We start from the raw sequence: 27880 nt of genomic DNA, 5'->3' as shown, positions 1-27880 counted from the left end.
AATAGTCTGTGTTCTAAAGGACTTCCTAACATTAACATTTTATTTATTTTCCAAGTTACTATATGGCATTTTTTAAAAATTTATTTTACTGATACCTTTTGTTTTTATGTCACCTAAATTTCTCCTTTTATCCCTTCTCCAACCTCTTCTGCCTCACAGAGAGCCATCCTTAATAAATAAGATTGTTTTAATTAAAAATAAAAATAAGGAGAAAAGAAAATAATCAAAACCAATCAACATATCAGAAAAATCTTAGACTATATACAATGTTCCATACCTGTGGACGCTTTATCTCTACCAAGGTGGGGGTGGGGGAAGGTGTCTTCTCATATTTTCTTTTGGGGAGCCAAGCTTGTTCTTTGTAATTTTTCTGTCTTTATTTTCAATTGTTCTTTTCATTTATATCATTGGCTTTCCATTGTAGTTGTCATTGTGCAGCTTGTTTTCTTGGTCCTGCTTACTTCATTCTGCATTAGTTGAAATAAATCTTCCAGTGCTTCTCTATAGGTTATAGTCATCATTTCTTGCAGCATAGTAATATTCCATTCATGGACCACAGTTTGTTTAATGGTAGGCATCCACTTTGTTTCTAGTTCTTTGCCATCACAAAAACTTCTGCTAAAAATATGTAGTGTATGTAGAGACTTTCCTTTTGTGTCAATGACTGAATATGCCTAGTAGTGGTCAAAATCTATAGACACTTTAGTCTTTAACTAGCATTTGCAGGGATTATTGACCTGGCAGGGTCCATGAACTTTTTTTAAAAAACAATTGATAATGCAGCTAAAAATTGTAATTCAATATTATTGGTTTCCTTTGTGATTCTGTGGATTTTGTTTTATATATTTAAAAATATTATTCTGAGTTAGGGACCACAGGTTTACCAGACTGCCCAAGGGGACCACGATACATAAAGATTTAAAAACCCTACTCTAAAGACCTTTCCAACAATTACATTCTAGTTCCTAAGTTGTTACCTAGTTTTCTGTGTTCTAAGGCCCCTCCCACTGTTAACATTCTATGTTCTAGGTTGCTATACTAACATTTGAAGCTCTAAGGCCCCTCCTACTGTTAACATTCTAGTTTCTCTAAGTTGCTACAGAGTATACAATGTGCCAAGGTCTTTCCCAGCCTTGCCACCCTAGAGTTTACAGAGCGAGATGTCAAAGCGTCCGCTCCCCTCCGGCTCCTCTCCTCTTGCGTTGTGGGGAGGGGAGAGGCAGGCAGGGCTCCCCCTGAGGGCTCCCGCGTAGGAGGAAGCCTGGCCGGCCACACTTCCCATCAGGAGCAGAGGACCGCCACACTTCCTGTTGATTCTTCCCCTGGCAGGAGCCCGGGCTGCGGGGGAGGAGCTTGGGAAGGGAGGGAGGGGTGACTACGAGCAGGCTGGCAGGCAGGCCGACTGGGCACCGAGGGGTGGGCTCCACTGTCCAGCCGCGGGCACTGAGTGTCTGAGCCCAGGGAGGCTCCGAGACAGCCCCCGCCGCTGGTGCGCTGGGGAGAGCATCCCAGCCCCCGCCGCCGCCGCTGGACGCTGGCTCCGGGTCCGGCAGCCACAGCTGGGAGCCCTACGTGTCACTGCGAGCAGCTGCAGCGGCGGCTGCCGCGGCCCGCCCGGAGACGGACAGCACCCGGGCAGCAGCCCGAGCAAGCACCATGCCGGCTGTGGACAAGCTGCTGCTAGAGGAGGCGTTGCAGGACAGCCCCCAGGTACCAGTTCGAGGGGGCCCTCCCGCTACCCTCCTTCCGTCCCTCTCACTGCCCTCTCTCTCTCCTCACTGCCCACACTGTCCTACTTACTGCCCCTCCCTCCCTCTCACTGCCCCCTCCGTCCCTCTCACTGCCGTTCCCTCCTTCTTACTCTCCCTCCCTCCCTCCCTCCCTCTTCTTACATCCTCCCACCTTCTTACTCCTTCCCTCTCTCTCATGGCCCCCTGCTACTCCTCCTCCCTCCCTACATGCCATTGATCCTCTAACCTTCTTACTGAACATCCCTCTTTCCCTCTTCTTGCCCCCTTCCTCCCTCCTCCCTGCCCCCTTCGTCCTACTTACTGTCCCTCCCTCTCACTGCCCCCTTCGTCCTTCTTACTGACCATCCCCCCCTCTCTTCTTGCCCCCTCCTTCCTTTTCACTGGCCCCTTCTTCCCTTCTCATAGCCCCCTCCCTCCTATTGGCTCTTCTATCCTTCTTACTGCACATCCCTCTCTCCCTTTCATTACCCCCTCCCTCGTCACTGCCCCTCCCTCCTTATCGCCCCTCCCTCCCTCTTCTAGTCCCCTCCCTCCTCCTTATTCCTCCTCCCCTCCCTTCCATTGCCCCTTCCCTCCTTCTTACTCTTCTTACTCTTACTCCTCCCTCTTGCTGCCCTTCCTTCCCTCCCTTTCATTACCAACCCCCTTCCTCCCTGGCTCCTTTCATCTTTCTTTAGGGGCTGGGTCAACAAAGCCAGGATCTGGCAGGATCCAGGGTCATCTAGCCCGAGGTTCTTGAGCTGAAAAGGAATCTTGGAGATGATCTAGTTCAACCTATTCATTTTACAGATGGAGAAACTGAAGCCCATAGAGGTGAAGTGGCTTGTCTAAAGTCGCACAGATCATAAGGCACACAGCCAGAATTCAGACCCAGGATCTCTAATTCCAAATCCTCTTTGAGCTATACCACACTCATTCAATCCGCCTCTAGAGTGGCCTCTGTTAGAGTTAGCTTTCTCTGCCCAATAGAAACCACAAGACACTCACGTTGGGCAGAGAAGGGAAGCAGAAATAGGCGTCACCTTTGACCTTGCCCTTGGGTGAATGCTGAGAGACAAGAGCCCTTGCATCCTAATCACAAGAAGAAACTGCTTGCAAAAGCAAAGTTGAGAGAGAGGATTGGAGATTTAAAGTTGGATGGGACCTAAGAGATTGTCTGTTTAAGTTCCCTCAATTTCTAGGGGAAAATCAGGCCCAGAGAGAGGGGGTAACAGGTAACAGACATAGGATTTGAACCCAGGTCCTCACACTCCAATTTTCTTCCTATTGTATTAGCCTGCCTCACTGGGTTCTAGAGTGTGTCCCATCAGTTTCAAGGTATTTCCTTAAAATAAATTACCTGTGTTCTGTTTGCTCTGGGTAATGAAACTGAGCTCCTATGGTGCCCTGGAAGCATGTCTAGATTTGAAGTCAAAGGGCCAGAGTTCGAATCCAGCCTCAGAGATTTACAACGTCTGTGACTTGAAGCTAGTTGTTTGATCTTCCTATGCCATTTTTTCTGCTCATCTCTAAAACTAGAGAGCTGGATTATATGGCCTTTGAGATCCTTTTCAGCTCTAGGTCTTTGACCCTAAGTCACTTCTTCTCCCTGGGGCTCAGTTCCCTCACCTGTAAAATGAGAGGATTAGGCTACATGGCCTCCCAGGATCCTTTCTGCTCTCTCTGATCCTGTAATCCTAAATCACATCATGCCCTGTACCTCAGTTTCCCTCCTCCAGAAAAGGAGAAGGTTGGTCCAGGAAGCATCTGAAGTCTCTTCTGGCTTGAGATCTAGTACTGCATGACCCTTTTCTGTCCAGAACCAGTGGGCAAGGTGGGGAGGAGAGGCTTTGGGATCTGGCTGGTGGAGATAGGCAGAATTTGGCTTTTTCCAGCCTTAGTCCTGACGTGTCAGCTGGTCTCTCTATCCCACAGTTTACCCATCTGTAACAGCAGGGCAACAACACCTGCCCCTTTACCTCACATAGTCGGATTTTATTAGCACAAATGAGAGGTTTGTAAAAAAAAATTCTGAGCTGCCCAGATTCAAGGTGCTTCATAAAAGCAATAAATTAGCAACAGAGTATTAGTGGTTCATAATTGAACCTATCTCTCCCCAGGGAGAGATATATTCATATTCACTTCTAGTTCATTTGAAGGTTTCCCAACATCATCCCATTAATGATGCTCCTCCCTGGTACTCAGGACTCCAGAGTGTCTTAACTTTTTCCACCCTGCACAGGATTGGCCACTTCCCCTTAGCTGGCTTTAGCCAGTCTTTCCTTTCATATATGCTCCAGGCCAAATGCTGCCTCCCAAGATCACCTTAGCTGTCCTCATGTACCCCTACACCTACAGCCCATTGCTGTCCACCAAGTTACTTCAGAGCCTACACTGCTTTGTGGCCAGATTCACTCCAAAACTCATGTGAAGCCTTTTCTGATTCCCTTCCCCAAACAAGCTTGTATTTATGTTGCATCAATTCTGTACAGACTCATGTGAACACATATTGTCTCTCCCAGTAGAATGTAAACTCTGTACAAGTGGGGATTGTTTCATTCTCCATACTTGTATCCCCAGTGTCTAATACGTACAAACACACACACGCACACACACAATATCTCCTAGTATAGTACCTATTTGTTGTTGTTCAGTCATTTTCAGTCATGTTTGACTCTTCACGACCCCACTTGGGGTCTTCTTGGCAAAGACACTGGAGTGGTTTGCCAGTGTCTTCTCCAGTTCATTTTACAGATGAGGAAACTGAGGCAAACAGGATGAAGTGACTTGCCAAGGGTCACAAATCTAGTTAGTGTCTGAGGCCAGATTTGAACTCAGGAAGATGAGTCTTCCTGACTTCAGGACCAGCACTCTATCCACCGTACCACCTAGCTGCCTATGTGCCTAGCACATAGCAGGTGCTTAATAAATGCTTCTTGATGAACTGACATCAAATACTGCCTCTCAATCAGTCTTGTCAATTAGCATTTATTAAACACCTTTTATATACCAGGTACTTCTTATGTCCCTCCGATGCTTACTAGCTGTGTGACCCCAACACAAGTTACTTTACCTCTCTGATTTTGTTTACTTTCATCTACTCCCCTTCTATCTCATATGTACGTAATTTGTTACGTCTTCCCCATTTGACTTTAAGCTCGTAGCAGACGGGGGTTGTTTCTGCTTTTTCTTTAGACTTCCAGTGCTTAATAAATGCTTGTTGGTTGGTTGGTTGATTTCCTCATCCATCTGTAAAGGGGGGCTAGTAGTACTAGCTTGTTATGTCAAGTGCTTTGTAAACTTAAAAGCATTACGTAAATGTTAGCTGCTAGAGTTACTATCCTTTGCCATACTGGTGTCTTAGCTTTCAAACAGATCTCAGAATTTCTCTGATTTTGTTGGTCATGTGGCCTAACTGCACCCCTTTAATATAGATCAATCAGTAAACACTTATTATAAATGCCTACTGTGCGCCACACACTGAGGTCTTTTCTATTTGCAGCTCCAGCACTTTGCACCCAGCAAACATATAATGAATGCTTTATTTGTTCATTCATTCATTTATTTCTTCACTCACTGTGCTAAATGCTAAATATATACAGGCAAGAAACTAAATTCTGCTCACTCTCTGTAGGGAGAAACAGCATCCCAACAATGAAGATATATTAAGGAAATACGAGATAATTTGGGGGAGGCAGTACTAGTGGCTGGGCCTGTTAGAAAGCCCTCCCCTAGGAGAGAGTGCTGGGGCTGAATCTTGAAGGAAGGATGGGATTTGGAGAGGCAGCAAAGAGGAAGGCGTGCATTCCAGCCATGGGTTACAGCCAGTGCAAATGAACCCAGAGGAGATGGGAGATGGAAAGCCACATCCGAGGAACAAAAGAAGGCCAGAGAGCTCATGGAGTGGAATAATGCTTAATTGTTATAATAACCACCATAATGGTTCCTTAAAAAATCAAACCAAAATCACATGGAAACAAGAGGGGATTGTTATCACCCCATCCTCCTGTCTGCTCCTGCCTTGAACATACTGGTAATGAGACCACAGCGGACAATCTTCTGCAGTAATACTCACTCAACAACAAAAAGCAGATATTTTAACATTAAACATAAAAAACTAAGAGCAGGAAAGCGACTTGTCCTTGGACCTTTCCATCTGAATTCCGCTGAACAAGATGATAAGAATAAGATTATAAAATAAATATCAATCAGTTTGTATTAATTATCAGTTATCATCTAGGTGGGTCAATGGATAGAGTGCTCAGGTCTTCCTGAGTTCGAATCTGGCCTCAAACACTTAGTGTGTGACCCTGGGCAAGTCATGTAACCTTGTTTATCTCTATTTCCTCATCTGTAAAATGAAAACATAAATAGTTAAAGTGTCTCCTTCACAGCATTGTAGTATGGATCTAGTGACTAAATGTACATAAAGTGCTTTATAAAAACTTTATTGACTATGAGTGGCATCTATTATTTGTATGAGCTCTGGATTTACAGGCAAGGAGATCAAAGCACTTGCTAGATGACATTTTATTATCTTTATAACTCAGCTGTGGAATGGGCACGTTAATGAATACCTTTTATGCATACACAAAGTTATGTGTATACACACAAAATATAAATACAATACATATATACAAAAAGTTTTTATATATACACAAAAAACCCTTTTTGCTAGATTTCCTCTGGTCAATTCAGCTTGACAGTGATAAAAATTAATTACATGCTCTATGCCAACCACTGAGAATACAATGACAAAACAAAACAAGCCCAGCCCTCAAGGATCTTATATTCTACTGGGAAGTTATATGACTTGTCCACAGATATATACTTTGTATAAATGTGTGTGTGTGTGTGTGTGTGTGCACCTATATACAAAGTAATCCAAAGTGATTGTAAAAGAGATTGAGCACTGATAATGATTCTCATATAGGAGGCGCTATCTGAGCTGTGCATTGAAAGAAAAGAGGGATTTGATGAGAAGGAAATGCTTCCTTTTCCACTCCCTCTCAATGCTGGTGCCTTCCCTCTGTTGATTATCTCTAATTTATCATGTATTGTGGTCCATCCTTCATTAAGCCCAGCAAGTAACACAACTTGCAAGTTATTTAAGCATCCCTCAGGACCACTAGGAAGCAATAAGCGCTCTTCAGGTTTTATTCTTAACATTTTAATAGTAGAATCTCTAGGTGCTTTTTGCCTGAAGTCTATGGTGTCCTCATTTCCGGTGATCCTTGGAGAAGTTACCTATGATTGGAATCATAGGAGGATTTGAGGGAACTTTGTTTGGTGGGGGAGTCAGTAACAGTGATATCATGGGTGATATCCTGACTTGTGCTTGAATTGGTTTTAGGTGAGGCAGAGATGGTCTAAATTTCCATATTTATGGGCAACTAGGTGGCACAGTGGATAGAGCCCTGGGCTTGGAGTCAGGAAGACCTGAGTTCAAATATGACCTCAGACACTTACTAGCTGTATGACCCTGGGCAAGTCACCTAACTCAATTTGCCTCAGTTTCTTCATCTTTAAAATGATCTGGAGAAAGGAATGGCAAATCACTCCAGCATCTTTGCCAAGAAAGAGTTGGACACAACTGAAATGACCAAACGATAACAGTATCCCCAGGACTTAGCACAGTGCCAGGCACATAGTAGGTACTTAATAAATGCTTGTCAACTTTACTTAAAGTACATACCAAGTGTGAGGACAAATAGGCCAAGAATAATTATTCTGTACTGTACACACTATATAGGTGGGGAGACTGAAGTTGGAAGCATTTATGGTTTCCCAGCTAATAGGTCGCTGATGGAGTCAGAGGTTATGTGAGATTCTGTACATAGCTTCTTCAATCAATAAGCCAAAATATGTCCTGAGATAATCAGGGGTTTTTGTTTAACTTTCATTTCTGTGACTGTTCAATATTAGTTCGATGGGGCTTAAAGGATTGGCTATTCATGTAGAGTAAGGAGCCCTAGGATTAGATCCTGCCTCAGAGTCATCTTACCCATGTGACCTTGGGAAAGTCACAACCTCCCTGAGTCTCAATATCATCCTCAACAAAATGAGAGACTTGGGCCAGATGAAGGCCTTCAGAGGACCCTTCTAACTCTCTAAATCCATGGTCCTGTAACCTTGGGTAACCATGAAGCTTTTCCACACTAAACTAGGAATTGGGAGCCCCGGGCTTTCTGCCGACTCTGCTAGTGATGAGCCATGTGACCCTGAGTTAATATTCTCATCTGCAAAATGGGAATGATGACACCTCCTCTACCTACCTTCAGAGCAGGTTGTGATAATCACATGGGATCACACGAAAGGGAGCCTAGGGTTGGTACCTGGTAGGGTAGGGCCTTAGAACAAGGGAATGTCAGAGCTGGGAGGGAGCTTAGAACAGAGAATGTCAGAGCTGGGAGGGAGCTTAGAACAGAGAATGTCAGAGCTGGGAGGGAGCTTAGAACAGAGAATGTCAGAGCTGGGAGGGAGCTTAGAACAGAGAATGTCAGAGCTGGGAGGGAGCTTAGAACAGGGAATGTCAGAGCTGGGAGGGGCCTTAGAATAGGGAATGTCAGAGCTGTGAGGGGCCTTCGAATGGGAATGTCAGGGCTGGGAGGGGCCTTAGAACAGGGAATGTCAGAACTGGGAGGGCCTTAAATCATAGACTGTCAGAGCTGGAAGGGACCCTTAGAATAGGGAATGTCAGAGCTGGGAGGGGCTTTAGAACAAGCCATGTCAGAGCTGGGAGGAAACCTTGGAACAAGGAATGTCATAGCTGAGAAGAATCATAGAACATGGAATGTCAGAGCTGGGATGTGGGGGGACCTTAGAACAGAGAATGTCGGAGCTGGAAGGGCCCTTAAGTTCCTCTAGTGCAGAGGTTCTTTTACTTAATCTGGGATACATGAACATCCTCGAGGTCCATCGATAGATTTCAAGGCGTCCATGAACTTGGAGAGGAAAATGGAAATGACATCTTTATTTTCACTAACCTCTAACTGAAATTCAGCATTTCCTTCAGTTATTTAAGAGAAGATCCATAGGTTCCCCAGATTACCTAAGGGGTCTAAGACATTAAAAAAAAAAGTTAAGAATCCCTGATCTGGTTCAATCCCTTCAATGCACAGATGAGGAAACTGTGGTGGGAATGTGGGAGTGAATGATTAGCCCAGGGTCAAAGGGCAAAGCCTGGACTGAAAACTCAGGAGCTGCCCAATTACAGCAGGCAGCTGGGGGAGTGTCTTGTGACTATAAGTAACCATGTAAATGTGACCTTTGATTACAGTTGTCCTTAATAATAAAGCTTGTAGCTAGCTGCCTTGTGACTTTGTTTTGTCTTCTCAAGGGTGGGGCCTTGTTGTTCCTAGTTAGGGATAGTTTATAATGGGTGTGAGTGTCCCTGCTTTAGAATGGACAGAATCCTTCCCCTTGTGTGTTAATCCCTCCCAGTATGAGTTACGACACTTCTCATTTCCTTTCCATTCTCTCCTTCCATGGCCCCCACCTTCTGGCCTCATTACCTCTCCCTGAATCATTGCAACGGCCTTCTTGCCTCTGGTCTATACCATCTCTACCCACTCCATCATCCTCCCCAAAGCAGCTGAATTAATATTCCTAAAACATAGGTCTGTATCACTCCTCTGCTCAAAAAGCTCCTCTGGCTCCCTATTGCCTCTAAGACATAATGCAGACTCCTCTATTTGGGCTTCATAATATGGTTCTTGGTTAGCCAGAGGCTGCAGTCTGCCCAGACAGCTGGGGGTAGAGATACCTAGAGTACTGGATCCTTATTAGTAATGTGACCCTGGGCACATTACTGCTCTCTGCCTCAGTTTCCTTATCTATAAGATGGGAATAATAATAGCCTCTATTTCTCTAGGTTGTTGTGAGGATCAAATGAAATAATATTTACAAAGTGCTTTGCAAGCCTTAAAGTACCTCTAAATGCTGGCTAGTAGTAATAGAAGTTGTACCTTCCCAGCCTTATTACATATGGTCCAATCGAGGGACAGTTAGGTGGCACAGGGGATAGAGTTCTTGGCCTGAAGTCAGGAAGACCTGAGTTCAAATGTGACTTCAGATACTTACTAGCTGTGTGACCCTGGGCAACTCACTTCACCCTGTTTGCCTCAGTTTCTTCATCTGTAAAATGAGCTAGAGAAGGAAATGTTCCTTTGCCAAGGAAACTGCAAATGGTGTTATGAAAGAGTCAGACACAACTGGAAAAAAAATGGTCCAGTCGAACTGAACTATTTGCTGTTCCTCCTGTTGCGGTTTTGACCCTGCCCACCCAGAGATGCTGAAAACTGCTGTGGTTTCATGATGTGCTGTAGTGGAACCATCTCAAAGAATTCAGAGTCAGACCACCTCTAATCCAAGTATGGGCATTTATTGAGATTGATGCCTCTCGTGGAGCGGGCTAAGTTCCAAGAGGAACCAGCAACTTCAGAAAAAGCAAGATGGATTTTTGTAGGGTAAAGATGCAATTACATAACAGAAATTATGAATATTAAAAAGGCAGAAGGGGTTTGTTAAGGGATTAGGTAATAGGAGAGGAGTCCCAGCCACAGTGGAACTGCGCATGTGATTACCCACAATGTATACAGAAAAGCCCACTGGGGGGTATGTATGTATGATAATGATATTATAATAAGCCTCTCTATGTCCCAAGTTCACTCTAGGTCAGTTCTTACTGTACACATGCTTACTTAGGCAAAGTTCCTTCTATTGTTTTGGGGTGCACATCCTGCTCAGGCATCCTGGTGGTGCTGCTTTCTGATTGGCTGAGCATTGTGGTCCTGTCTAAGCCTAGATGGATGTGGTCGTGGTTGAGTGCATGGACACACCTTCTGTTTCTGTGGGAAATACAAGGGATGGGTCTGGGGGTAGTGGCTAGCTAGAGGCAGTGGCTGGGATCCCGTCACAGGGACACGCTGTTCTGTGAGAAATATGAGTTCATGGACACCTCTGTTGTTCTAGAGAGCAGTGGGGCATACATGAAGAAGTTAAAATATTGTGCAGGAGGAGGGGTGCAGTGGGCCTGCTGTTCAGTGGAGCCTATAAGGAAGCGAGAATATTGGAGCTGGGGGCAGCTTTATTAGCATTCCATCACTCCCATGGCAAACATTCCGTCTGAGCCAGGTAGCTCGGTGGGTAGATCACTCAGCAAGACCTGAGTTCAAATGTGGCCTCAAACACTTACTACCTGTGTGACCCTGGTCAAGTCACTTAACTTCCGTTTGCCTTAATCCACTGGAGGAAAAAAAAAATGGAAAACCAGTATTCCGGTCACAACCTTATTGGTTTTATAACCTTGGGCACAGAAATAATTTCTTTCGGTTTCTTCCTCTATAAAATGGACATAAGCAAACACTCGCTTCCTAACCGCACAGGGGTGTTATGAGGAAGGTACTTCTCAGACCTTAAAACCCTAGAGAAATGGCATTTGCTTTTCTTGCTCCAGCACAGTCATATCTGCATATCCTGCTCAATGAAAAAGACCCTAGGAAAACTTTGTGTGCTCTTTTTTGGCTCTTTTTTTCCCTCTTTGTACACATTGTTAGGTTTACATAGCCTGTAACCAGGCTGTAGATAACTAATTCCAGGAACATAAAATCTTTTGAATAATGACACCAGGGACATACGAATGAACACATATCTGACTGATTCTTCCTGCTTGGAAGCACTCACTACTGCATGTAATAAACTGAAATTTATGTCAACAAAGAAGGTGGACTTCCAGTTGGTGAATTTTTTTCAGCCATTGCAACTTATGAAGGGGCAGGCTTCTTATCCACACTCAGGTCTGAGATGTGTTGAGATCCGCATTGGTGGAGGGATTGCCAACCCCAGTGAAATTATGGATTCTTGAAGTCTGAATAGAACTAAATAAGTGCCTTATTTCTACTTCTCACTGTGACATTCATAGAATCATAGAATTAGAACTAGAAAGGACATGGGATATACCATTTAGTCCAGTGCCTTGGACTAAACTTTTACAGATAGAGAAACTGAGGACCAGAGATGGAAGGTGATTTGGTCAGGGTCAAGGAGCGAGGAAGTGTCAGGTCACAGGATCATCAATTGAGAGATGGAAAGCACTTCAGGGGTCATCTACTCCAACCCTCTCCTTTTACAAATGAGACTTAGTGACTTATTCAAGGTTGTATAGGTAATCAGCATCAAAAGCAGGATCTGAACTCAAGCTATTTGAAATGAAATTTAGTGGTCTTTCAACAGCACTATGCTGCCCTCACTCATTCAGATCAATTCAGATATTTATTAAACACCTCCCATCTGCCAAGCAGTGGAGACACAAAAAGAAAAGCAAGATTGTCCTTACCCTCAAGGAGTTTATGTTCTTCTCAAGGGAAACAACATGTACACAAATATAGAAAATAAAGAAATGTCCTTACGGAGGAAGAGGAAAAATAAACAAAAATCTCTAATTCAGAAAAAAAAATATGTTAGAGACTAATGGAGGAAAATATTAATCTAATTCTATTAACTTTAAGTGTGAATGGATAAAACAATCCTACAAAATGAAAAAGAGACAGATTTGCTAAGAAAACAAATCCACAATCTGTTGCCTTTAAGAAATACATAGAATAAAAAAAAGGGAGGCTAGGACAAAATTTAATTTGCATCAGCTGAACCTAAAAAAGTCAGAAATTGCCATCATGCTTTTCAAAGTGAAAAGGAAATGTCAAGAGGGAACCAGCACTAAAAGCCAAGGAAAATCAAGAAAGATTTAATGTAGGAGCTGCCTCCTACTCACTTCTGGGTCTAAAGGATAAAAAAAAAACCCCTATCTGTACCATTAATTCACCACTAGCTATATGCCTGTTTCCTCATTGGCTCCAAGAAAACTAATCCAAAGGAAAGGAATTTAATAGTATTACTTGGGGCACCAATTTTTATATAAAATTTGCCTTTGACACCAGTCCCTTATTTTGTAGTGATGAGGGTCTATGGATATGGAACACTGCATCATACATTTTTGATATGTGGGTTAATTTTGCTGACCTTTTTTCTTCTTATTTATCCTTTGTTATAAAGGATGACACTCTTGGAGGACAGGAAAGAGGGAAGTGATATAAAAATAAATTATATCAATAAAAAATTATTTTTTAAAAAATATTCTGTAATCAGAGGAGATTTAAGTACAGATAAAAGATAAGTATCATTGTCCATTAGGTATAGTTGCTGATCTTAGAACCAGTAAGATCCAGGTTTGAAACTCACCTCAGAAACTTATTATCTATGTAACCCTGGGTAAGTATTATAACCTCTAAGCCTTGGTTTCCTTATCCGTAAGATGGGTATGAAAATAGCTCCTCCCTGAAAGGCTGTTGTATCTAATGAGATAATATATGGAAAAGCTTTGCAATATTATTATTATTAAAAATTGGACCTTGGTAATCAAAAAATGACAAAAGTATAGTACTTGTTAAATTCTTCACTTTCCATAGAACCTAAATACGAAATGTACCTATTTTGTTTACTTCAACAAACACTAATTGTTGGCATAATGTAGTGATCATGAGAATGACTGACAATCATGTTATGCTTTAAAGTTTGCAATGACCCCACATAGGATATTATTTTATTTGAGTCTCTTGACTAGATTGTAAGCAACTTGAAGACAGGAATTGTTGTTTCACTTTTGTCTTTGCATCCCCAGTATCTGTCACATAGTAGGCTCTTAATAAAAGCTTTTGGACCAGTTGAGCCTCATAATAGCCTTTTGAGGTAATACACAGGCATTATTATCCCTATGTTACAAAAGGGGAAACTGAGTCATAGAGAAGTCAAGTGACATACTAGGTAGTATCACACGGCCATTAAATGTTAGAAGCAGGATGTAAACCTGGTACTTTTGATGCCAAGTCCAGCACCATCTCTATTATGCCACAGTAAGCATTTTGCAAAGCTCAGCTTACTGTCTAAATGCTAGCTGTTGTTACCATCATTTTAATTTTTTCTCTCTTTCTGAATCATAGCTATTAACATTGTGCAAACATGCAATTGCATGCCCTTCCCGATATAATGAAATAGGGCAGAGGCTGATTCATGAGGGAACACCCAGGTGTTTCCTAGCCAGTTAGAGAGAGGGTAATATTGAGCTGTATCTAGATTCCAAGATGGTTTTTCCTTTTCTTCCACTGAAATAATGTATATTCATTTTAATATTATTCTTATTCATGTTACATATTATTATATCATTTTTATTTCACATCACCTTCATTTCTTAATCAATTCCACTCCCTTTCCCACCCAGGGAGCCATCTCTTATAACGAAGAATAATAAAGAAACAAGGGAGGAAAAGCATTTTAGAAAACTAACCGATGCACCAAATAATTCCAATAGTATATGCAGTATTCTGCATCTATAGCCCCCCATTTTTTCAAAGAAGGGGAAAAGGTACCTTGTCATATCTCTTCTTCAGGGCCAAGCCTGAGTCCCATTTCTGTTTTTGTAGTTTTCATATTGTTGCTATCATTCTGTATATTGTTTACTGCTTATTTCACTTTGCATCAGTTCACATAAATCTTTGCATGCCTCCCTAAGAATACTGCATTTAAATGACATCCAGGAAGGGTGGGGTTTTTTTTGTTTTTGTTTTTTGCTTTCTTTATGAGAATATAGGTCCAGTCCCTCCACCTATATCTTTAGTCTTTACATCATCTTTATTTCCAGAGGTATAGCTCCCTGCTCTCTCTTCCACCTTGTAGCAAACCTGGTATCCTTTTGCATTCTTGCGGAATGTGGGGTATTCTGTGCCCCACAGTTTGGTGCTCATCCTCACCACCATCACCACCATCCCATCTTTCTGTCTCCCTGAATACCCTCTCGTCCAGCACAGGTGAGGATGAAAGTTAGATTCAGAGTGAGGAATCCCGAAAATACGGTACTGCCTGTGTCAGAGTAGGAAGAATAGAGTCAGTTCTCCACTCTAGCTCTGGAAGGTATGACACCTGCCAGCTTCGGAAGGGAGAAAATACCGCTGAAGAATCCTAGCTATGTGCTAACTCAAGAGAAGGCTTCTCCAGGAAGTTTTTCCTGGACCCTGGAACTACTTACTAGTGCCACCCTGCCTCCCCCCAAGTTACCTTGAATATTTTTAGTACCTGCTTACATTTGTATGTCTTCTTTCTTCCAATAGAATGTATGCTTCTTGAAGGCAGGGACAAATTTTACTTTTGTCTCTGTATGCCTAGTGTCTAGAACAGCATCAGGCACATTTTTGTTGTTCAGTCATTTCAGTCATGTTTGATTCTTCGTGATCCCATTTGAGGTTTTCTTAGCAAAGATACTGGAGTGTTTTGCCATGCCCTTCTCTGGCTAATTTTACAGATGAGGAAATTGAGGCAAAGAGAGTTGAGTGACTTGCCCAGGGTCACACAGCTAGTAAGTGTCTGAGGCTGGATTTGAACTCAGGTCAAACTAACTTCAGGCCCAACACTATCTAGCTGCACATAGTAGGTACTTAATAAATGCTTGTTAATAGAGATGCCAGCTCCCATCCCAAATTCATGATTTAAGTCCCTTCTTAATATTCTCTCCCCTTTGACATCACTTTGTGTCAGTGTCTCTGAGTACATGTTGTATCCTCTTGGTAGAATGTCAGCTCCCTGAGGGCAGGGGTGTGTGCATATCATCAGTGCCTTGCAGAATGCGTGGTATACAGAAGGTGCTTAATAAATTCTGATTGATATAGACATATTATCTACTAATAGAATATAATCTCCCTGAGGGCAGGGCCTGATTAATTTTTTACTTTGGATCACCAATGCTTTGCATAGTACCTGGTATGTAGTAGGTGATTAATAAATGTGTATATATACACATACATATATATGCATACATACTGATATATACATCTGTATAAAATATATATATATATGTATATACATACATGTATGTACACATACATATTTTGTCTCCCCCAATAGAATGCAAATATCCCAGGTTACTATGTTTTTGTCTTTGTACTCATGCTTAGCATAGTTCTTGGCATATAGTAGATACACAATAACTGTTTTGAATTGAATTGAAATACAAACTCAGGATACACTTCTGTTGTGTCCAACTGAATCTTAAGGTGGGGAATGAGTCAAATTCTTCTAATTTTTTTCTGATTTCTTGGGGAGGGGTAACCATAGGCCAGTCAGTTAGCATCCACGTCTTGGCTGACACCAGGTAAAGGACAGCATTCCTTGTACTGAAGACAGGTTGGAGGTGTAGAGGAGAGCATTAGCAATCAGTTTTTAAGGCCTTCTCAATGAAGGTGTTATTATGGCCACTTTCTCCCTTTTCTCCACATCACCCTTGTCATGCCCTGGCATGACACCGGGGTCATCACTAAAGTCAGTTAGCTGACCACCACTCTGCCCTACTCTTGACAAAGCAACTAAAAAATTTGCCCATTTCCTGGGCAAATGGTGGCCACAGAGGAGAATGAACTTGCTAAGAGTAATAGTAGATCCATGATCAATATGCCTCCTGGGTGGAAGCCAAACTCCTCTACCTAGCATTCAAGGCTCTCAACACTTTGGCACCATTCCAGCCTTCTCTAATATTATTTTTTTTCTGTGAGCTCTCCACCACAGAAACTCAACAATTCTCAACTCTCCTGATGTGCCCTCTGCTCTCCTGCCTCACCTCCTTTGCTTTCACTTATCCTTCTACATGAAATGTTCTTCCTTCCTCCTGTCTTTTGAATTCTTGCCCATCTTTCAGATTGCAGTTGCAACTGGCCCTGTGATCTCATTGGTGTATAGAGAATCTCTGTTGAGAGTCTGTGCAGGTCTGAGCCTTCTCTACCACAGCAGGCTTTAAGAGTTACCTGGGGCCCAGAGAGGTTACTTGACCAAGGTCACACAGCTGGTATGTCATAAGCACGACTTGAACCCAGGCCTTCCTGACTCCAAGGCTAGCTCTCTATCCACTTTTTTTCAAATTTATCTTATCTACCCTCCTCCATGAAACTTTCTCTGATCCCCTGGGTTGGTCATGATTAGACCCCTGAGCTGCACACTGACCTTTGTCCTATATCTCTCCAATTTCCCCATGTAGTTTTCATTTATTATACATAAATGAACAAAAAAAATTTATGTATCAGGCACTGGAGGTACAAAAATGAGATAGAGTGAAACAGCCCCTACCATCAAGGAGTTTACATTCTAATCTGGGGAGACAATGTATAGATAATAGATATTCAGCTAGCTAGCTCTATTTCTGTATCTATCTCTATACCAATCTATCTAGATCTATCTTTAATTATATGTATGTATGTATATGCGAATGGCAGCCAGGGTAGGGAGTTGGGGTCTGGGAAGTCATAAGGTTGGCGAGTTATATCATAGGGCATCTACTTTTTGATTATTATTATTCCAAGAGCAAGAACTAGGGTTCAGGGATAGGATTGGTAGGTGGCACAGTGTCTACAGTGCCCAAACCAAACCATGACCTAGGTCAGTTAGATATAGTAGACTAGGTATCGCCTTGTCAGGATAGCTCAGACCTGGCAAGATCTACAGCTAAGTTGATTAAGGCAGCATGATACACTAGGGAATTGGAGATGCAACTTCAAATCCAATGTTACACATTCATATGGGCCGGGTGACACTGGGCAAGTCACTTAATTTCTCTTTGCCTCAGTTTCCCAAGTTGTAAAATGAGGGGGCATGATTTGATGACTTACAAGGTCCTTTCCAAAATCTATGACACCATGATCCTCCAGGAAAAGCGCAATGGTGTTAGGCATGGTGTCAGGAAGGGACTAGTCCAGATGAGAAGGGGTGGCAAGATGTCTAGAGGTTCTTGGTATCTTACTCACCTTCTAGACTGCAAGCTTCATATGGCCAGTGACTGTCTTTTTTTCTTTTTCCATTCACCAAACATTTAGAATTTTAATTTAATTGTTTACGATTAACAAAAATATTTTCTCTTCCTCCCATCCCCCTTTCCCAGCCAACAAACATTTATTATGTGCCTTGACCACGAACAATTAAAGCCAAAGGTTAAATTGTCCCGGCTCTCAAGGAGTTTACATTGTACTGGGAGGGGGAAACTTGTGGTGTAAGTCTTATGACCACTAGATGGAGCAGTGCATAGAGTGTTAGGCTTAGAGTCAAGAAAATCTGAGTTCAAATCCAGATTCAGGCACTTATTAATTGTGTCACCCTGGGCAAGTCACTTAACTTTGTTTATCCCAGTTCCCTTAACTGTAATAATAGCACCTACCTCACAGAATTGTTATGAGGATCAAATGAGATAATATCTGTAAAGCATTTAGCATGATGCCTAGCACATAGTAGGTATCATATAAATCCTTATTCCCTTCCTCCCCCATAGTAAATTTGTATCTTCCCCAGTGGCTAGCACAGTATTCTGTATACAGTAGGTGCTTAGTGGAGATTTTCTGGATGAATGAATGAAATCATAATCACAGAAATTTACTTAATTCAACTTCTCATTCTTTCATCCAGTTAATTAGCAATTATTAAGTGCCCACTCTGTGCAAAGCAGCTAGTGAATTCTTTTAAAATTACTTTGAGAAGTAATCAGGCAGTTCCCTCATTAAGAGCAGTTGGGCTCTTCTCCATTTGTCTCTGATGCCTTTTCCATGTCTGACTTATTTTTTTAAATAAATTTTTATGGCTTTTTTTGGTTTTACCTCACTTAAATTAATCCCTTACCCCTCCCAGAGAGCCATTCTGTATAATAAAGAATGTTTTTTTAAAGAAAAAAGGAAAAAAAATCAGCAAAATACATTTTATTTATTTTTTTTTAATTTATGGAATAAAGCAAGCATTTTTTTTTAAAAATCTGACAGTAAATGCTCTTTTTCAAACCCATGGACCTCCCACTTCTGCAAAAGAGTAGGGCAGGTGTGTTTTATGGGTCTTCTTTAAGGCCATATTTGTTCTTTGTGATTTTGCAACAATCCCTTTTAATTGTTTTATTGTTGGGTCTGATTTAAACTGCTCAAGTTTGAAAATTAAGCCCATGAAATGTGTGGGCCAAAAGATCAATGGAAAAAGTGAGGGCCAGATTTAGGCCTAACGTTAGGAAAAACTGGCATTTAGACCATGGAGAGGACTTCCTGAGGGATAGTAGGCTCCCCATCTGCACAGGTGTTCTGGCCAAGGCTGGATGACCCCTCGGGAGGGGATGCCATGAACAGGATTCCTGTGCAAGTACAGGTTGGACGAGATGACCTGGGAGGCTCCACCCATCTCTGAGGTCTTGCGAATCCTGGAAGAGGCCTGCACTGGCAGACTCCCAGCCAGATGGCGGGTTTATGGGATGATTACACACGGCAGGCACTCAGGCCCTGATTACCCGCCCCAGGTACCCAGATAGAACTCATAATGAGCTCTTCATTTGGACTGGCAGGTGGGACTCTCCTTGTCACACCAGGTTGATTGGATGGACCATCCTGGGGCTTAGATATGGGATCAAGTCAGGTCAGCCAGCAGGCTCCTCCTGATTTTAATCCCCTTAAAATGTGATTTTCTTTCTTTCTGTGGTCTTGACAGCTGATGCTCATCTCTCATTCCCTCTTCCCATGTGCCATCTCCTGGAAATTAGGCAGGGAGATCTGAAATAAAGGCCCCTGGAATTTGTTCCCACTGATGTCAGGAACAAAAGGATCGGGGAAAGAGTCAGGGCTCGGCAGACAACACCCTGTGTCTGCTTGTGATACCAGTGTCTTTTTTCCAAAGGGGTGCATAAAGGACATCTCCAAAATGTTGTGACTTTTCAAAGCAGCAGGATATAGTGAAAAAAGCATGGGATTTTGATTCAGAGGACCTAAGTTTGAATCCCAGCTTTTTGAATCCCAACTTACTTACTGCCTGTGTGGCCTTTCCCACTCTGAACCTCTGTTTCCTTCTCTGTAAAATAATTAGGTTATATGTCAAATTGCCTGCTTTCTCACTGAGGGGGGTTGAAGGGCCAAAGAGAATTTAGAACTCAAAAAGTTTTAGGAAACGAATGTTAAAAATTGTTTTTACATGTAATTGGGGAAAAAATAAAACATTAAAAAATTTAACAATAAAATGATGAGATTGGACTTCAAGGCTGTGATCCTAGGACCTATGACTAAAACCATCCCCTTTTTTTCTCCTTTCTCTTTTCTTCCAGACTCGTTCCTTACTGAGTGTCTTTGAAGAAGATGCAGGGACCCTCACAGACTATACAAACCAGTTGCTGCAGGCCATGCAGCGAGTTTATGGAGCCCAGGTATGACAGTGTCACATTCCAGTCAATGCATACTTGTGCTTTCCTTCCTAACTAACTTTGTGGGACCTTCCAGAAGTCTGCCTAAAATGGACATTTTAGAAATAGGATTCAAATTTTTGTTCTCTCTTAGTTTTTTTCCTCAATTACATGTAAAAAAAATTTTAACATTCAGTTTTTAAAGTTTTAGGTTTCAAATTCTCTCTCTCCCTCTCTCCCCTCTCCCTTCCTTGAGCAGGCAAGCAGTTTGATATAGATTATATACATGCAGTCATGCAAAATATATTTCCATATTAGCCAGGTTGAAAAGAAAACATAGATCAAAAAAGAAAGAAAGTTCTTTCTCTGGTGAAGGACAGCATTTTTTTATCATCAGCCCTTTGGAATTGTCTTGAATCATTAGGTTACTGAGAACAACTAAGACATTTGGAGTTGGTCATCATACAAGACAAGGGAGTCAAATTTGTCTTGTCTCTCCTTCTTCTTCCCCCCCAAAAAGGATGCTTTGATTTCACTGAGATCCTGGTATCTTAGATCTAGAGCTGGAAGGAACCTCAGAGGTCATCTAGCCCAATTTTGTTCTTTTACAGATGAAGAAACTGATATTCAGAGGAATGACTTGTCCAGGATCACATAGCTAGGAAGTGTCTGAGGTAGGATTCGCAGCCAGGTCTTCCTGCATTCTATCCTGACTCTTCCCCATACTGTTCTACCTCTTCTGTAAAATGGAACAGTGGAGTCTAGACTAACTGATCTCCAAGGTTCCATGTCTTTTGTCCATGTCTAATAAATTCCCAACTTGTCAATGTGGAAGGATAAAGATTGTGCTTCTTTAAATACTTATTCTGAAAAGTTTAAGTCATAGGCCTAAGATTATTGAGGACTGCCCCAAGATCCTCTTTGCTGTTGAGGGGCAGAAATACATATGTGGGCTTGCAAACAAAATACTTCCCAAGGGGGGAAAGGTTGCTAAATAGTGAATGTGAGTATTTTTAAGATTAAGAAGCACTCATGTAACCAAAATATTTTTAGCAGCACTTTTTGTGGGACGAAAGAGTTGAAAACCAAATAGATGCCCATTGATTGGAGGATGGCTTAACAGGTGGTGGTAAATTATTGCACTATAAAAAATGATGACTGTGATAAATGCAGAGAAGCATGAGAAGATTTATATGAACTGATGCAAAGCAAAGTGAGAAGAACCAGGAAAACACTATAGATGATGACAACTGCAATGCAAATGGAGAGTACTGAAAGCCCCAAACAAAACTGAAGGCTGGCAAACTAAAATCACTAAGTTTGATTCCCAAAGAAGAGATACAAGAAAATGTGTTCCTACCTCCGTTTGTAGAAGTGGGAGACTATGAATGTGTATGAATCACTACATAAAATTTCAGACTTGGTTTATGTGTTGATTTTTCTAACCTGGGCTTCCTTCCTCCCTTTTTCATTCTTTGTTATAAGGGAGGGTCCTCTGGGCAGGAAGGAAGAGGCATAGGAGTAGCTTAAGAAATGCAGGTGATATAAAAAAAGAAGATATCAGTAAAAAGGCATTTTTAAAAGAAGCAAAATCACAACTAGGCCAGGATGATTAGGACCTTATTCTAGAGCACCAAAATTTAGAGGGGTCTGCTAATTCAGGAACCCTGCTAAGTGAGGGATTTGTCAGCTCAGATAGGGAAAAAATTGAGCTTAGCCCCTTTTTGGAAGAATAGTGAGTTAGAATAGGAAGCTGACACAAAGCATCCTCATAGTTGATTCATGAGATTAGGTCCTTGGTGTCTCCCCCTGCACCTGTTCAACTACCTTTATCTTCAGAAGTTGCTTTGAGGGATTATTTGGTGTTGCTTGCCCTGGTCAGAAAAAATGCTATGTCCCTTTTATGTCTGTGTTGGTGTTTGTGGATTTCTTGCACCTGAAAATATTGGAATAGGAATTGAGTAGATTTGCAGTTTCGTATGCAATCATCTTTTTTATTGTACTATATTATAGAAATGCTTTATTCCATAAATTAAAAATAAAATAAATAGAAACTGAATAAGGCAAGCAAAAAAAAGGGGGTTTGTTTGAATGCTTAGTTCCAGCATGGTCCCTTGTACCAGTGGGACAGAAGCAATCTTGACAAAAGGGAAAAAACGAGTTATGATCATCATTACCCATTCCTACCCAGGACCACAAGATTGGAGCTAGGCAAATTCTTACACTTCTCACATCCTTCTTTTCTCCTCCCCTCCAGAGAAATTCCATTGTCTCTTATGTAGCTTTTGTGTCTGGATTGTGATTTCATCGGCTCAGGGAACTCCCAGGAAGGAAATTCCCTCTACCAATACAAATCAATGTGTACTCTACAACTCAGCATTGGATACCAAGGGATTAAGTAACTTGCCCAGGCTCCTTCTTTCCATTTCATTCCATAGTATGGATTTGTTTACTGTCCCTTGAATAGGGGAGAAGGCAGAGCAGAAAGTAGTACAATGCCACCCTATTCCCCCTTCAGCTCTCCTCCTCAGGCTCTGAGAAGCACACAGACCAACATTGCCTAAATACCCCTCCTTTACCATCACTCAGTACACTTATGTTTTCTTCCCCCATTAGAATGTAACCTCCTCGAGGGCAGGGATTATCCAGCTTGCTTATCTTTGTATCCCAACACTGAGCACAGCGCATGGCACACAATAAGCATTTAATAAATGCTTTTCCATTCCCAGTTTGAGGACCACTCTCTATACAATACTGGCCTAGATAGCTTTTTAATCATCAATTATGAATGTGTCATTAATTACCATTAATGATATTTAAAAGATCCTGACTACACTAAAATATTTAACAGCAGGATGCTTAGCTCCTAAAAGAATATTCACAGTAGCTCAGACATTCTATTTTAAGGATAATTTAGACAAAAACTGAAATTGCTACATGAAAGCAGCATAGTTAGCAGACTGAATATTGACCTGCTGCTGCCTATAACTCGTTGTACAGCCTAAAGCAAGTCATTTGACCTCTCTGAGCCTCAGTCTCCTTATCTGCAAAATGAAAGAATTGTAGTAAATGGCTTCCAAGGTGCTTCCAGCTCTCAGTCCCATAAGAAGACATTTCCTTCCCTGCCTCCTTCTTCTCTTCACTGGGTTAGGGTGAGGCTCAAATGAAATCCTCTGTGTGTGTGTGAAAACAATGAAAAGTGTCAAGATAAGTAATGTATGATTGTTACTGACTTTGAAAGAAAGTGAGATATGATCTCTCGAAAGAGGAGAAAGGGAGAAGTCAAGATTTTGCAGCGTAATAATAGAACAGAGTCATTAGGAGGCAGGATGGTGCGGTGGATAGAGCATAGTACCTGACGTCAGAAAGTCTCAGAACTTGTCTCTGATGTGTCCTAGTAAGTCAACAAAAATTTATTAAGCTCTTATGACCTGCCAGGCACTTTAAAGCCTTGAGAATCCAAAGAAAGGCAAAAATAGTCCCAGCTCTCAGGAAACATACTCTAACTAACATGAAATATATAAGAAGTAGATGGAAGGTTATCTCAGAGGGGAAGGCATTAGCAGCTGTGGGGGGGGGGGGGGGCGGGGGGGCGGGAAAGCAGGACCTGGAATGGCTTCCTGCAGAAAGCAGAATTTAAACTGAGTCTTGAAAGAAGTCAGAGATTCTAGGAGGTGGAGGTGAGAAAGGGAGAGCACTCCAGGCATGGGGGACAATCCAGGCAAAGGCTCATAGGTGGGAGATAGTATGTCCAGTCTGAGGAACCACAAGTAGGCTGATATAGCTACATTATTGAGGGTGTGGAAGAGAATTAGAATACTGAATCATGGGGAAAGGTCGGGTTGTAAAGGGCTTTAAATGCCCAGCAGAATTGTGGATTTGATCTGGGAGCCCATTAAGCAGGGAGGTGCCATAATCAGACCTATATTTTAGAAAAACCACCTTGGCAACAGAGCAGAGGATATTTGGAGCAGGAAGGGGAAAGAACTAAGGCAGGCAGTCTAGTTGGAAAGTTGTTGCTTTCCAGGTGAGAAGTGATGAGGTTCTGAATGGGGGTTGTGTCTGTGTGCGTAGAGAGAAAGGAATGGATACAAGAGATATTGTGAGAGTAGATTTGTCAAGGGATGGAAGTAGATTAGATCTATAGGGAGAGTAAAAGAGAGGAATCCAGGATGGCACCTGGTTGGAAGCCTGATGACTGGAAGTATGGTGGTCTGCCCAACAGTATTAGGGAAGGGCTTGCAGAACCCTGGACAGCTCACTTTTCAGAGACTCAGTTTTCTCCTCTGTACAATGGGAATCACAGTGCTTGCAGTCCCTACCTCACAAGACTCCCATAAAGCTCACATGAGCCCATGTCTGTATAGTGTTTTCCAGGCTTTCAGTTCTATAGAAATGGCAGCAGAAATGACTGTTATAGTAATGAATGCATCTTGAACTGATTGTTGGCACTAAGTACATTCATTACCCCTTTTTGTTAATAATTCAGGCCATTTCGATTCCATGGCTCACCTCCATTTGGCTCCCAGTGTGGTCAGACCTAAATCCTTTCATTCATTTTTAAAAGATTGGTATTTTTGGTGCATGTTTCTGTATTATTATCATGAATTTTGTTACTGTTCAGTTGTGTTCAATTCTTTGGGATCTCATTTGGGGTTTTCTTGGCAAGATATGGTAGTGGTTTGTCATTTCCTCCTCTAGTTCATTTTACAGATGAGAGGCCAACAGGGTTGTGAATGACTCACCCAGGGTCACACAGCTAGTAAGTGACTGAGGCCCCATTTGAACTCAGGAATTTGAGTCTTCCTGACTCCAGGCCCAGCACTCTATGTACTGTGAGACCACCTAGTTGCCCATTTCCCATGAATAACCTAAATAAATAGCAACATGGAAATCACCATGCAGCAGGCTAGCAATGTAGTTTGTTGTTGCTGTTCAGGATCCTGGCTTCCAATGTCTCTACTCCTCCTTTACACAGCTGCCAAGTAATATTCCTAAAACACAGGCCAGACCATGTCACCCCGGGTCTCCCCACCCCCAAACTCCCCCAATGCAACTCATAGGCTCAGAGAGTTATTTAGAGCACTAAGAGCTCAGCAATCGAGCAGTACTAAGGCAGAATATTTACATCTTCAGGGGGATTGAAAAGCCCACCACCAGAGGCATACTACCCACCTTTCCAGTCTTACTTCCTAGTATAGTCCCTTTTACCCACTGGCTATTCCAACTTTCTCACTCTTAGTCCCCCAAGGCTGGAATGCACTTCTTCCATACTGACACCTCATTGGATCACCTGGCTTCCTTCAAAACTCAGTTTAGCCCTTCCTCTCTATGGTGGGCCTTTCCTAAGACTCAGTGGTCAGTGCTTTCCTCCCACCAAAATCATTTATATCACTTTGTATATGGGTTGTATTTATTTATCTATCCAAATGGTGTTTCCCCCTCTCCCTAGAATGTAATCTCTTTGAGGGGAGGGGCTCCTTCGTTTTTTCTCATCATATCCCCAGTGCCTAGCACATAGTAACTGCTGCTTCAGAAATTAACTGAATTTCATTTAATTTAGTGACTTTAGTCCTGAAATCTAATGATTTCTAATTGACTTAGAGACCTAGAAGTCTCTGAACACTATATCTGGCCCTTTCCCAAGAGCCTCTGGTCCCCATTTCCACCACTGCCTCGGGCCTTTACCTGGTTATGTCCAAGTGCCCAATTCTGTATTTGTTTCTTTTGAACCAGGAACTTGAGTTTGGCCAAAAAAGAAGCAGGCCTTGCATTCCAAGAGGCTGGAGCTCAGAGCACGTGACTTTCACATGGCTTTCTCTTTGGCCAAAGACCTCTCTCCCTCCCACCTCTAATTTTCATGCAGAGGATGTGAGTGAGACTGTCTAATCCCAGCTGCCAACCCCAGTGAACAGGCCGGAACAGTCATGGGAACAGAGGCGTCAGGATCAGCTGCATTTGGGTCTCAACTCTGTGCACAGTTCTTTTCCATTTGGAATTTACAAATAGCACAGGGGCTTTGATCCATTTGTTTGAAAATGGGTTTCTTTTATCCAGTCAGATCCCCTGAATTTCATTCAATTCCTTTTAGTACTCCCCCCACTGCCACTTATGGCTTTCTTAGCTAGTTGTTGCCTAACTCTACTGATTCACTGAAATGTACTCCAAATCAACTTCCATCCCCCTCCCCTTTCCCATCTTCCCAGTGTATTTACAAACCACCTTTGGGACTTTCTCTTTTATTAAAATCAGGCATTTAGGAAAGACAGGTTCAAAATGAAATGAGCAGAACCAGAATAATAGATAGATAGATAGATAGATAGATAGATGAATAAATGATAGATAGATGGATGAATAGATAAATAAATAAATAAGTAAATAAATAAATGAAGAATCAAAATGACTACAATGAAAAGAAAAAGAAAAACAGCAAAACAATGAAGAAGAGTTGGGAGAAAGCATGGCCCTTGGGTCCTTTGCAGGGATTGAAGGGTCTATTTGGGGAGCAGTGTAAATAGATAGCATCTGATTTTTTTCAGTATGTCGATTAGTTTTGCTAGACATTTTTTCTTTATTTTCTTATTTGTTATAAGGAATTACTCCCTGGGAAGGTTAAGAGAGATGGATATATTGGGATATATGTTACCTAACAGAAAATATATCATTTAAAAAATTTTATTTAATATTTTAGTTTTCAACATTGATTTCCACAAGATTTTGAGTTACAAATTTTCTCCCCATTTCTACCCTCCCCTCCATTCCAAGACAGCATATATTCTGATTGTCTCATTCCCCAGTCAGTCCTCCCCTCTTTCGCCCCACTCCCCCCCCCCATCTCCTTTCCCCTTACTTTCTTGTAGGGCAGGATAGATTTCTATGCCCCATTCCCTATATATCTTGTTTCCCAGCTGCATGCAAAAAACAACTTTTTAAATTTTTTTAAGGATCTTCTTTTAAAACTTTGAGTTCCAAATTCTCTCCGCTCTTTCCTTCCCACTCACCCTCCCTAGGAAGGCAAGCAATTCAACATATACCACACACATATCATTATGTAAAACACTTCTACAATGCTAATGTTGTGAAAGGCTAACTATATTTTTCCTTCCATCCTATGCTGTCCCCCTTTATTCAGTTTTCTCCCTTGACCCCGTCCCTTTTCTTTTTTTTCTTTTTTTTTAATTTAATATATTTAGTTTTCAGCATCGATTTTCACGAGAGTTTGAATTACAAATTTTCTCCCCATTTCTACCCTCCCCCCCCACTCCAAGATGGCATCTATTCTGGTTGCCCTGTTCCCCAGTCAGCCCTCCCTTCTGTCACCCCACTCCCCTCCCATCCCCTTTTCCCTTCCTTTCTTGTAGGGCAAAATAAATTTCTACGCCCCATTGCCTGTGTATCTTATTTTCTAGTTGCATGCAAAAACTTTTTTTTTTGTTTTTGAACATCTGTTTTTAAAACTTTGAGTTCCAAATTCTCTCCCCTCTTCCCTTCCCACCCACCCTCCCTAAGAAGTCAAGCAATTCAGCATAGGCCACATGAGTATCATTATGTATAACCCTTCCACAGTACTCATGTTGTGAAAGACTCACTATATTTTGCTCCTTCCTAACCTATCCCCCTTTATTGAATTTTCTCCCTTGACCCTGTCCCCTTTCCAAAGTGTTTGTTTTTAATTACCTCCACCCCCATCTGCCCTCCCTTCTATCATCCCCCCTTTTTTATCCTCTTCCTCCTTTTTTCCTGTGGGGTAAGATACCCAATTGAGTATGTATGGTATTCCCTCCTCAGGTCAGATCTGGTGAGAGCAAGATTCACTCATTCCCCCTCACCTGACTTCTCTTCTCTTCCTACAGAACTGCTTTTTCTTGCCACTTTTATGCGAGATGATTTACCCCATTCTATCTCTCCCTCTCTCCCTCTCTCAATA

The 27880-nt window shown here is 42.0% G+C and overlaps 2 protein-coding genes across 6 annotated transcripts in view; one reads left to right on the top strand and one right to left on the bottom strand.

Moving 5' to 3' along the window:
• The window catches only part of C5H12orf75 (chromosome 5 C12orf75 homolog), a 92174-nt gene extending 91774 nt beyond the window's left edge, over positions 1 to 400 (bottom strand). For all 5 annotated transcript variants that reach the window (XM_036759997.1, XM_036759993.1, XM_036759995.1 and 2 more), the window contains exon 1: positions 278 to 400. The gene's annotated coding sequence lies outside the window, so the exon portion shown is untranslated. The remainder of the gene's footprint in view (positions 1 to 277) is intronic.
• The window catches only part of APPL2 (adaptor protein, phosphotyrosine interacting with PH domain and leucine zipper 2), an 86574-nt gene continuing 59093 nt past the window's right edge, over positions 400 to 27880 (top strand). The window contains exons 1-2 of the mRNA XM_036759992.1: positions 400 to 1710; positions 19879 to 19977. Of these exons, the coding sequence (XP_036615887.1) occupies positions 1657 to 1710; positions 19879 to 19977 (153 nt within the window). The 5' untranslated portion in view covers positions 400 to 1656. The remainder of the gene's footprint in view (positions 1711 to 19878; positions 19978 to 27880) is intronic.

The sequence above is a fragment of the Trichosurus vulpecula genome, chromosome 5 (assembly GCF_011100635.1).
Source record: "Trichosurus vulpecula isolate mTriVul1 chromosome 5, mTriVul1.pri, whole genome shotgun sequence".
Taxonomy (NCBI): Eukaryota; Metazoa; Chordata; class Mammalia; order Diprotodontia; family Phalangeridae; genus Trichosurus; species Trichosurus vulpecula.
The sequence above is the reverse complement of the archived record's forward strand: the minus strand, read 5'-3'. Positions and strand labels throughout refer to the sequence as shown.